At 44.3% G+C, this 11,940-nt stretch overlaps 1 protein-coding gene across 1 annotated transcript in view; it reads right to left on the reverse strand.

Annotated features, from left to right (window-relative positions):
* Positions 1 to 6,444, reverse strand: part of SLC5A4 (solute carrier family 5 member 4) — a 37,327-nt gene extending 30,883 nt beyond the window's left edge. The window contains exons 1-4 of the mRNA XM_054470593.2: positions 6,292 to 6,444; positions 5,220 to 5,291; positions 3,165 to 3,269; positions 161 to 220 (exon numbers count right to left, since the gene is read on the reverse strand). Of these exons, the coding sequence (XP_054326568.2) occupies positions 161 to 220; positions 3,165 to 3,269; positions 5,220 to 5,291; positions 6,292 to 6,426 (372 nt within the window). The 5' untranslated portion in view covers positions 6,427 to 6,444. The remainder of the gene's footprint in view (positions 1 to 160; positions 221 to 3,164; positions 3,270 to 5,219; positions 5,292 to 6,291) is intronic.
* Between the last annotated feature and the right edge of the window lie 5,496 nt (positions 6,445 to 11,940).

An 11,940-nucleotide genomic window follows, 5' to 3' on the forward strand; every position in this document is an offset into this window, starting at 1 on the left:
CAGGAAAATGGATTTGAGACTGAGCTCCCATCTCCTCGGCTGTAGCACCTAAATAAAGCCTTTTTTCCTGGCAATACTCATTGTCTCAGTGATTGATCTTCTGTACAGTGAGCAGCAGTTCCTAGAACTGAACTCTGGCATTTTGGTAACAGATACTTACCCCCGACTTGATGTAGATAGGGACAAAGATCCACCCAAGAATCAGCAACATTACTGAGGACTACAAGGAACCAAAGTAAGAGACAGTGAGACGTTAAAGAGGCTTGGCTTGTGGACCTTCTCCGTATATGACCTCTGAGTCTGGAAATTTAAAAAAAAAGTTGGCTTAATCCTGTCACATTCAAACAATTATAATCCTGAGACAATTGTGAGTTCCTTTTTTTCTGTTTCTGTGACTCAGGGGCCACCATTTTCTGAGGATTAAGTTGTGGTGAAAAAGGGAAAGAAGATAAGGGATCTGATCCCAGTGGAACCCCTGGAAGGTCATACAATCTTTGCCAAAGGGAATTTTTCTTGAATTGCATAAATGATAAATGGAGTGACAAAGCAATGAGAAAGGAACCTGGAGATAAAAGAACATCACCAGTGCTCCCCAAGTCTTCCCACATACAATGATGATAATAATATAATCTAGCATTAATGTGCAATTTTTACAGTCTTCACATAGATCACTTACGCTGCTCTCAGCCTAAGTGAGGCAGATATGAGAAGCACAGTTATTCTTATCTTAGAGAGGGGGAACTTGAGCCTTACAGAGATTAAGGGGGCCCAAGGTCACAGTGACAGGGGGAACAGCTCAGTTCTCTGCAGCCTGCTCGTCACACCCACTTGGTCCATAGGTCATTCTGGCCATGCCTCTGAAGACTGGCTTCATTTGGTGTCCACGGCACTATTAAAACAAAGCTCCAGCCATAGGGCATATCTGGAGGCTGGGTCCATCCTGGACTCCTGGATACTACTGAAGTAAATATAGGGGCAAAATCTTCAACAGGGGAGGGGCACAGGCATGTGTGATCTCTCAAGGTCACTTTCTGAGTTCAACCAGGGAATGGTCTGTTTAAACTTTCACTATGATCCAACTTTCCTTTACACAGGCATCGTCTTCTGCCTAATATGCACATGCATGTACACGAAAACACCAGAAAGAGTAAGATAAAAGAACAGAAAAACTCAGGCAACTCAAAAGCTATTGGTGGCATATCCATCACATGTCCAGCCTTGTGCTAGAGCAAACTTGTCCAACCTGTGGCCCAAACTGGCTTTGAATTTGGCCCAACACAAATTTGTAAACTTTCTTAAAAAATTATAAGGTTTTTTGGTGATTTTTTTTTAAGGTCATCAGCTATTGTTAGTGTATTTTATGTGTGGCCCAAGATAATTCTTCTTCTTCTGGTATGGTCCAGGGCAGTCAAAAGATTGGACACCCCTTTGCTAGAGGATGGGTTGGATAGTGGGAACTCAGGGAGGAGAGATGAAAGGGATAGCTAAAATGCTCAAGTGAACATAGGGATTGAGGCATATAGAAATGACATTCCTCGTGGGAATAACTGCTTGAGAAAAATCTTAGAGGTGAGCAGTGATGTGCATGGACTGGGCCAGGCAGAATGGGACCACAGAAGTGCTGAAGGTCAAACAAACGGTGGAGGCTGGGTGCAGTGGCTCACACCTGTAATCCCAGCATTTTGGGAGGCTGAGGTGAGAGGCCCACAGAGCTCAGGAGTTAAGAGACCAGCCTGGGCAACATAGGGAGACCCCCATATCTACAAAAAAACAAAAACCTAGCTGGGCATGGTGGTGCACACCTGTGGTCCCAGCTACATGGGAGGCTATGGTGGGAGGATTGCTTGAGCCCAGGAGGTCAGTGAGCCATGATCCTGCTACTGCACTCCAGCCTGGGGAACAGAGCAAGGCTGTGGGAGTGTAAATTAGTTCAACCATTGTGGAAGGCAGTGCGGTGATTCCTCAAGGATCTAGAACCAGAAGTACCATTTGACCCATCAATCCCATTACTGGGTATATACCCAAAGGATTATAAATCATTCTACTATAAACACACATGCACATGTATGTTTATTGCAGCACTATTTACAATAGCAAATACTTGGAATCAACCCAAATGCTCAACAATGATAGACTGGGTAAAGAAAATGTGGCACATATATACCATGGAATACTACGCAGCCATAAAAAAGGATGAGTTCATGTCCTTTGCAGGGACATGGATGAAGCTGGAAAGCCCTCATTCTCAGCAAACTAACCCAGGAACAGGAAATCAAACACCACATGTTCTCATTCATAAGTAGGAGTTGAACAATGAGAACACATGGACACAGGGAGGGGAACATCACACACTGGGGCCTGTCAGGGGGTGGGGGCAAGGGGAGGGAGAGCATTAGAACAAATGCCTGATGCATGCGGGGCTTAAAACCTAGATGATGGGTTCACAGGTGCAGCAAACCACCATGGCACATGGTATGTAACAAACCTGCAGGTTCTGCACATGTATCCCAGAACTTAAAATTGACAAAGAAGACAACAACAAACAAATAAGAAAAAAAAAAAAATTAAACCAAAGAGGAGAACATTCTATACAGACACCCAGAAAAACCTGGGCTATGACTTCTATTAATATACCTGGGTGCTATGGTTTCAACGTGTACCACCAAGTTCATGTGTTGGAAACTTAATCCCCAATGCAACAGTATTGAGAGGTTGGACCATTAAGGGGTGATTAGGTCATGAGGGCTCTTCCCTCATAAACAGATAGATCCCATTATTGAGATAGTGGGTTAGTTATAGTAGGAGTGGGTTCCTGATTTTAAAAAATGAGTTTCACCCTCTCCTCCCCTTTTCTCTTCTCTTGTCTCTGTCTCTCTCTCTGTCTCTGTCTCTCTCTCTCTCTCTCTCTCATCCTCCATCCCTCTCTCCCTCTCTCTCGTGCCCTATTGCCCTTCCACCTTCCACCATGGGATGATGAAGCAAGAAGCCCTTGCCAGATGTGGGTCCCTCAGCCCTTGCACTTCCCAGCCTTCAGAGCTGTCAGAGATACATTTCTGTTCTTTATAAATTACCCAGCCTGTGATATTCTGTCATAGCAGCATAAAACATACTAAGACACTGGATATGGTTTTGATTTGAAGGAGAAAGCCTATGATGTCACTTACAGTCCATTCAAACGTTACGGTGGAGACTCCTGAAGCTGCTCCTGTCCCAGCCAGCCCCACATAGTGGTTGCTGCCGATGTTACTGGCAAAGAGAGAGGCGCCCATCTGGAATGCAAGAGAACAGACTAAGGTTGGAGTTAAAAGATCCAAATCAGACTTCTTGAAAATAGACAGATGCTGAGATGTTTCGGTCACTACTCCTCAGAGCAGGAGTCAAGCAAACGATGGCCCCTGGGCTAATCCAGCCCACGGTCAGTTTCTGAATGGCCCACGAGCCAAGAATATTTTTACATTTTTGCATTGTTAAATAATGGTTAACAATCTAAATAAGCATAATATTTTGTGAAATGTGAAATTGTAAACATGTGAAATTGTATGATTCAAATTTCATTGTCTGGAACACGGCTGTGCTCACTGGTTTTCCATACAGACTTGGGCTGCTTTTTGTTCTATAGTAGCAGGGTTCTGTGGCTGCAATAGACTATATGGCTAGAAAACTCTAAAGTATTTACAATCTGGCCTTTTACAGAAAAGCTTGTTGGCCTCTGTCTTGGGGGAGCATTGGTCAATCTACTAAAATGCTCTGAGTTGAGCCTGTCCTTGGCCAAGCGCTGCCAGATCTCCCATCAGCTCTTGTCCCTTTAATCATACTCAAAGACCCCAAGCTGGCTAGGAGGGAATTTCTCTCCATCCTCAAAGCCACAGGACCCTCTTTTCATTCATCCCCTCACCATTACAGTGTCTGCTGTTCTAAAGACCCAAAGATCAAGAGAGGTCCCTTGAGTGGACGTGGATGAGCACCAGTCCTGGCAGAAGAGAATTGGGGTGTGGCTCTTCCCACTTTTTAAGGCCTCTGTAAAATCACTTTTTCCACTCAGCTACATCGGGCCAGAGGATGGGATTGAGCTGGTTTTTGGCTTCAAGATCTCTTGAGCCTCCTTGCATGTTTCACTAAACAGTCCTAAAAATGCAATGTCTAATTGGATGCCCCAAATAAAATTCATTTCAAACTTCCAGTTGTTCTGCTTCAGTCACCCCAGCCAGGACAGTTGCCCATCTCCACTTCCCCTCATACCATTTAGAAAATGAGTCAGATCTGTGAAGGAAGCATTTGCTAAGCACCCACTGTATAATGTGATGCTGGGCTGACACTCTCCAGGTGCAGAGGGGAAGATGCAGCCTCTGCTGCAGCGGGACCCTGGCTGAGGGGGCCACACATCAAAACCCCACAAGAACACCCACTGGGCAAGAATCAAGAGGCATCAGCATTAGCACCATCACAGGGAACACAACCAATAACTGCATGGGACATAGGGATCCATGGAGAGAGCCGGGAGGCTCCTCAGATAAGGAAGGGATGAGGTGAGGCATTGAACGAAGACAGCAGACAAGGGGAGGCCAATCCTAACAAGAGGGCCAGCATCAGCTCAGGACTGGCAACAAAGCAGGAATGTGCAGAGCTTGCAAGAAGCCAGGAGAAGACTCTTGATAAGGAACAGAAGAAAAGAATATGAGGTGGGGCTGAACTGGGGTCCTTCAGTGCCAGACTGAACCGGCTGTCATAATAGGTGACATATTGTAATGTCCTGGAATTACAGAGAGGAGCCATGAAGTCAGAAATTTAGGAAAGGAGCCCCAGTGAGTAGGCAACCAATGTACATCAGAAATGATCAACATTCCCAATGTTTTCTACATTCACTTTTTTTTTTTTTTGAGATGGAGTTTCACTCTTGTTGCCCAGGCTGGAGTGCAGTGGCGTGATCTAGGCTCACTGCAACCTCTGCCTCCCAGGTTCAAGTGATTCTCCTGCCTCAGCCTCCTGAGTAGCTGGGATTACAGGCATGCACCACCATGTCTGGCTAATTTTTGTATTTTTAGTAGAGATGGTTTCACCATGTTAGTCAGGCTGGTCTCGAACTCCTGACCTCAGATGATCTGCCAGCCTTGGCCTCCCAAAGTGCTGGGATTACAGGCGTGAGCCACTGCACTCGGCCTACATTCACTTTTAAGCACACACTCAGGAAATTTATCTCCAGAAAACTTTGGTCCACTTACCGGCCACCAGGCCACATCATGACCAGCGAGGAAGAAGCCTCCTATAGTACCTCGGTTGGTCCTCAGCATCGCCTGGGCGGAAGGGAAGACAGGTGATGGTCAAGCCCCAGCAAGTGCACCCAGACACCCCAGAGGCTCTGGCCAGGGTGCTGAGAGGGGCGACTTCAGCACTCCTACAGAGAGAAACGTTTCGCTGGAAAGTGTTCTATAGCATCAAATTTTAAAAGACTTCAAAAACAGTCGCTTTGTAAAAACCCAGGGCTGGAAGAACTTAAAAAAATCTTTAAAAAATCATAATCCTTAACTTCTGTCTTAACTGCTCTGATTATTCTCACTTATGAAACCCATGTGAGGTATCACTGAGCCATGCTTGCAATAAAATTTGCAGTCTCGGCCGGGCACGGTGGCTCATGCCTATAATTCCAGCACTTTGGGAGGCCGAGGCGGGTGGATCACGAGGTCAAGAGATCGAGACCATTCTGGCCAACATGGTGAAAACTCGTCTCTACTAAAAATACAAAAAATTAGCCGGGCGTGGTGGCGGGCACCTGTAGTCCCAGCTACTCGGGAGGCTGAGGCAGGAGAATGACGTGAACCCAGGAGACGGAGCTTGCAGTGAGCCGAGATTGTGCCAGTGCACTCCAGCCTGGACGACAGAGCAAGACTCCATCTCAAAAAAAAAAAAAGAAAAAAAAATTGCAGTCTCAAACTTATTAAAAGAAAAAAAGCCAACATAAATGAAGAGTCCAACTCACTAAATCAGAAAGTGAGCAAACAACAAAAGAAAGTGAAAGAAATGCGATAATAAAAATACCCTCTTTGTCCATTATGCCAGGTGTTGGCAATGCATAGTAAATCTGAAGGTCCTGGTGCTGGCTCTGTGCACACGATGGGGTTATTAGGAGAATACGTTAGCTCATTGTAAGCGTTACTTATGCAACACACAAGAAAATGATTCTGATAACACAATGACATTTGTGAAAAGCTTTGTCACAACCACACCTCTTCCCCCCTTAAGATACCCCCTCCTAAACCTTGTGCCCACCCTAAAAGCCACTGGGATTCCACCTACCCACAGCCCAACAGCCATCACCACCAAAAAATAGATGACAATGACTGAGATGTCAGCAGCATTTTGGATACGGTCAGACAACGGAGGTGGCTCTGGGGTCTCAGCTATGGTGCTGGGGCTAACCGTACTGGCCATGGCTGCAGGCAGTGCTATACCCATTCCATGCATGAGCCATCTTTATATAAGTTCCAGGTTAATGATCAGCCTCAGGCAGGTGGAGCGAGATATCAGAGCCAGCTTCTGGGTATGGAGACCTTTAAACCTCTTCTCCAAAGCTGTGGCACCCCAGCCCTCCACCCGTGAGTGCTAGCCTAGGTAGAGTGTGAGAATGAGGGATGCAGGGCCAGAAATGAGGGGAGAATTTGAGGTGGAGCATGGGGCGTTCTCTGAGTGCAAAGACAGGGTCTTTAAAGAGATTTGACCAGGTGGAGCGGGGATTTGAGAGAAATGAAGACAGACAAGGAGGAGAGAAGGACAGAGGAGAAGGTACCAGAAACCAGCCAGGAGTGACTGAATGCATTGGTCCTTCAGAGAACAGATACAGTTTCTGACCAATGAGCTATATCCCTTGACAGTGAAGTGAATTATGCCTTTCATGGATTCCAAAGTCCCACATTTCTCTGAAGTGGGTTTCATGTGCCACAAAAAGACATTGGTGGCCTGTATAGGAAAGGAAGTGGCTCTTCAAGCACCATATGTGGAGAGTTGAGGGCAGAGATGTGGAGAGTTGAGGGCAGAGCTGTGGAGAGCGCTGGGTCAGAGGGTTGTACAAGGAGTGAATCAACCTGGAAGCATGTGATGGGGATCATGAGGACTCAGGAAACAAGACTCCTGGACCACAGCCAAGAAGAAGTGAGAAGTAAAGCCTACGCAGTGGCTGACACCTGTAATCCCAGCACTTTGGGAGGCCAAGGAGAGAGCATCACTTGAGGCCAGGAGTTCGAGACCAGCTTGGGCAACATAGGGAGTCTTTGTCTCTACAAAAATTAGCTGAGTGTGGTGATGCACGCGTGTGGTCCCAGCTACTTGGAAGGCTGAAGAGGGAGGATCACCTGTGATTGGGAGGTCAAAGCTATAGTGAGCCATGATCACGCCACTGCACTCTAGCCTGGGCAACCAAGCAAGATCCTGTCTCAAAAAAAAAAAACACACACACACACACACAAAAACAAAACCAAAAGCACACACGAAGAAATGGAAAGCGCAGAAATTCTTCTTTTATACTTCATTTTTTATTGTGGCAAAGTATACATAACATAAAATTTACCATTTTAATCCCTTTTAAGTATACAATTCATTGGCATTAAGTACATTTACAGTGTTGTGCAGCCGTTACCGCTATCCATTTCCAGAACTTTTTCATCATCTCCAAACAGAAGTATGTACCCACTAAAAACTAACTCCCCATCCCTCCCTCTCTCCAGGCCCTAGTAATCTCTGTTATTCTTTCTTACTATATAAATTTGCCTATTCTAGGTACCTCATACAAATGAAATCATACAATATTTTCCTCTTTGGTTTATTTCACTTAGTATAACATTTTCAAGGTTCATCCGTGTTGTAGCATGTATCAGAATTTCCTTCCTTTTTAAGGCTGAATAATATTCCAATACACATATATACCACATTTTGTTTTTCCATTCAACTGTTGATGGGCATTCAGGTTCTTTCTATACTTGGCTATTATAAATAATGCTGCTGAGAACATTGGTGTGCAAGGATCTGTTTGAATCCCTACTTTCAATTCTTTTGAGTATATATGTAGAAGTGGAATTGCATGTGATAATTCTGTGTTTAACTTTTTGTAGAACTGCCAAACTGTTGTTCACAGCAGCTGCACCATTTTACATTCTTTCCACAGTGCATAAGAGAGTTAATTTCTCCATATCCTCTTCAATACTTGTCATTTATGTTTTAATTATAGACATGCTAGTAGGTATCAAGTGGGTATCACAATATAGTTTTGATTTACACTTCTAACACAATCACTAGTAATGTTGATTTTTTCATGTGCTTATAGCCATTTGTGCATCTTCTTGGAGAGATATATATTCAACTTCTTTGCCCATTTAAAAATTGTGTTGTATTCTTTTTTATACTGCTCCTTGTGGAGCAGGACTACCTCATAGGCAGTGTACCCAGAATAGCCTTATGTTGTATTTTTGTTGCCGTTGAATTGTAGAATTTCCCTTTTATTTCTCAGAGACAGGGTCTCATTCTGTCACCCAGGCTGGAGTGCAGTGAGGTAAGCATGGCTCACTGCAACCTCAACCTCCTGGGCTCAAGTGATCCTCCCATCTCAGCCTCCACCATAGCTGAGACCACAGGCCCATGCCACCCATGCCTGGCTAACTTCATTTTTTTAGAGGCGGGGGTCTTACCATGTTGTACAGGCTGGTCTTGAACACCTGGGCTCAAGTAATTCTCTTGTCTCAGCCTCTCAAAGTGCTGGGATTACAGGCATGAGCCACTGCACCCAGCAAGGTTTTCTTTCTTTTTTTTTTTAATTTTTTTTTTTTGAGACAGAGTTTCACTCTTGTTGCCCAGGCTAGAGTGCAATGGCACAATCTTGGCTCACTGCAACTTCCATTTCCTAGGTTCTAGTGATTCTCCTGCCTCAGCCTCCCGAGTAGCTGGGATTACAGAAACACACCACCATGCCCGGCTATTTTTTGTATTTTTAGTAGAGACGGGGTTTCACTATATTGACCAGGCTGGTCTCGAACTCCTGACCTCAGGTGATTCTCCTGCCTCAGCCTCCCAAAGTGCTGGGATTACAGGTGTGAGCCACCTCGCCCAGCTAAGGTTTTCTTTATGTATTCTTTATTTTATTTGTGAGACAGAGTCTTGCTCTGTTGCCCAAGCTGGAGAGCGGTGGTACAATCTCTGCTCACTGCAACCCCCACCTCGCAGGTTCAAGTGATTCTTCTCCTGCCTCAGCCTCCTGAGTTGCTGGGATTACAGGCATGCACCACCATTTCCAGCTAATTTTTGTATTTTTAGTGGAGATGGGGTTGTGTCATGTTGGCCAGGCTGGTCCTGAACTCCTGATCTCATGTCATCTGTGAATAGAGATGATCTTACTTCTTTTCCAGTTAGAATGCCTTTTAATTATTTCTATTTCTTACCCACTTATTCTGGCTGGGACTTCCAATGCTATGTTGAATAGAGGAAGTATGGTTGATTCCAAAATATAAAATAACCCCCCACAACTCAATGGCAAAAACACAAAAACTAATAAGCCAATTAAAATGGGCTAAAGACTTAGACATTTCTCAAAAAAACACATACCAATAGCCAAGAGGTATATGAAAAATTGTTCAACATCACTAATCATCGGGAAAATGCAAATCAAAAAGCAGTATGAAATATCACCTCACACCTGTCAGGATAGCTATTATTAAAAAAAAGAAAAAAAAAAGACAAGTATCAAGGATGTGGAGAAATTGGAACACTTGTACACTGTTGGTGAGGATGCAAAATGGTGCAGCTCCTATGGAAAACAGTATGAAGCTTCCTCAAAAAATTGAAAAAAAACTACCAAGTGATCTAACAATTCCATTTCTGGGCATGTATCCAAAAATTGGCATCACAAAAAGATACATCTGCATACCCATGTTCATAAGTAGTATTCACAAAAGATACAGAAACAACCTAATGTCCATCAGTGGATGCATGGATAAAGACTATGTGGTATATGCATCAATGGAATATTATTCAGCCTTTGAAAGGCAGAATATTCTACAACATGCAACAATGTGCGTGAACCTTGAGGACACTATGCTCAGTGAAATAACCTGTCACAGGAGGTCAAATATTGCATAATTCCACTTATATGAGGTACCCCAAATGGTCAAATACATAGAATTCATGAGTGGAATGGTAGTTGCCAGGGAGCGTGGGGGGAGGTAAATGGAGAGTTGCTAATTAACAGGCAGAAAGTTCCAGTTAAACAAGATGAATAAGTGACAGAGATCTGCTGTACAACATTGTACCTACAATTAAGTACTGTTTTGTACACTGAAAATTTTGTTAAGGTGTAAAGTTCATGTTAAGTGTTCTAATCACATCATTTTTTATTAAAGTCATGAAAGTAGACCACACGGTCTAGATCATAATCTCAGGGGAAAAGCTTTTAGTCTTTCAGCATTATTAGCTATTAATGGCAAAATTAACCTATTAGCTATAGGGTTTTCATATGTGGCTTTATAATATTGAAGGAGTTTTCTTATATTCCATGTTGATTGTGTTTTATCCAAAAACGGCTGAATTTTATCAATGCTTTTTCTGCACCAGGTGTTTTTTTTTCCTTTGTTCTATTAACGTGGCATACTACATTGACTGATTTTCATATGTTGAACTATCCCTGCATTCTGAGAAAAAATTCCCCATGTTCTTGGTGTATAATTTAATATGCTGCTATATTAGGTTACCTATTTTGTAGATTATTTTTGCATTAGTATTAATAAACGACACTGCTCTGTGTTTTTCTGTTCTTGTAGTGTCTTTGTCTCTTTTTGGTATCAGGGTCATGCAAGCCTCGTGTAATGAGTTAAGAAGGGTTCCCTCCTCTTCAGTTTTTTTGGAAGAGATTAAGGTGGAATTCTTTGGAAGAATTAAGGTGTTAATTCTTCCTTAATTGTTGGGTAGGATTCACCAGTGAGTCATTTGGTGAAGGGCTTTTCCATTTTTTTGAGAATACACACCAAGTTTTACTGGGAGAAGGGAGTATTCACAGGAGTAGGTAAAAGAAAGGGAAGTCACACAGGGTGGAGCGGTGGGATGATTGTGGGTACAAGGCAGACAGGGGAACACAGGGCGATGCCTGCCCCCACCCCAACCCCAGGAAGGGCAGGGGAGCACTGAAGGCCCAGGAAGATTGAGGCTGGTGAAAGAAAGCAACAGGGTCCCCGGGCTGGGGGACTCAGGGGCTTGTAAACATTGACCACTCTCAGAAGCGGATGAGGGTGGGAGAGGGGTCCCCCTATACTTCCTCACAGGGTTAAGGCCTCTCCAGGTCCCTGGGCCCCCTAATTCCAAAGTTTCTTAGCTGGAGGTAAAGAGCAGAAAGAGACAGTAAGAGTGCCCCACTTCATCTACATTGGCTGCAGCAGAGGTGGGGGTGCTTACATTCAGTCACAACAGGAGTCTCCCCCACACGTGCATAGGGGAAAGGGGGAGCTGGGGGCAGCAGCAGCAGCAGTCACTCCCCCCAGCTGTCACCTCTTACTACTTTAGAGAAAAGATTGTATTTTCATGGACAAATGCTAACACTGTTGAAACCAGGGAGAAACGGCGGAGGAACGCTTCCACCCAAGGCCAGCTGTATCCCCCCAACACCAACCCAGTTGCCATTTTGGTGCCAAAAAAAACCAAAACCAAAACCCCACAAATCATCTTTCTAGGATAGATAGGGAAAGAAACAAGCCACTCTCCATATCCCCAGTGCAGGAGGGAGAAATCTATTCATGGAGGGTGGCAGTGGCAGAACCTTGCCCTAATAGTGCACTCTGAGCAATGAGGTCTACAAGAGGAGTTAGATGAAAAACCCAGAAGATAAAATAAACTATTAAAAATCCGAAAACGGATGGAGACAAATCCAGGTATGGGACCAGGAATAAGAAGTCATGAGGCTGGGCACGGTGGCTC

This window comes from Pongo pygmaeus, chromosome 23 (assembly GCF_028885625.2).
Source record: "Pongo pygmaeus isolate AG05252 chromosome 23, NHGRI_mPonPyg2-v2.0_pri, whole genome shotgun sequence".
In the NCBI taxonomy this organism is placed as follows: Eukaryota; Metazoa; Chordata; class Mammalia; order Primates; family Hominidae; genus Pongo; species Pongo pygmaeus.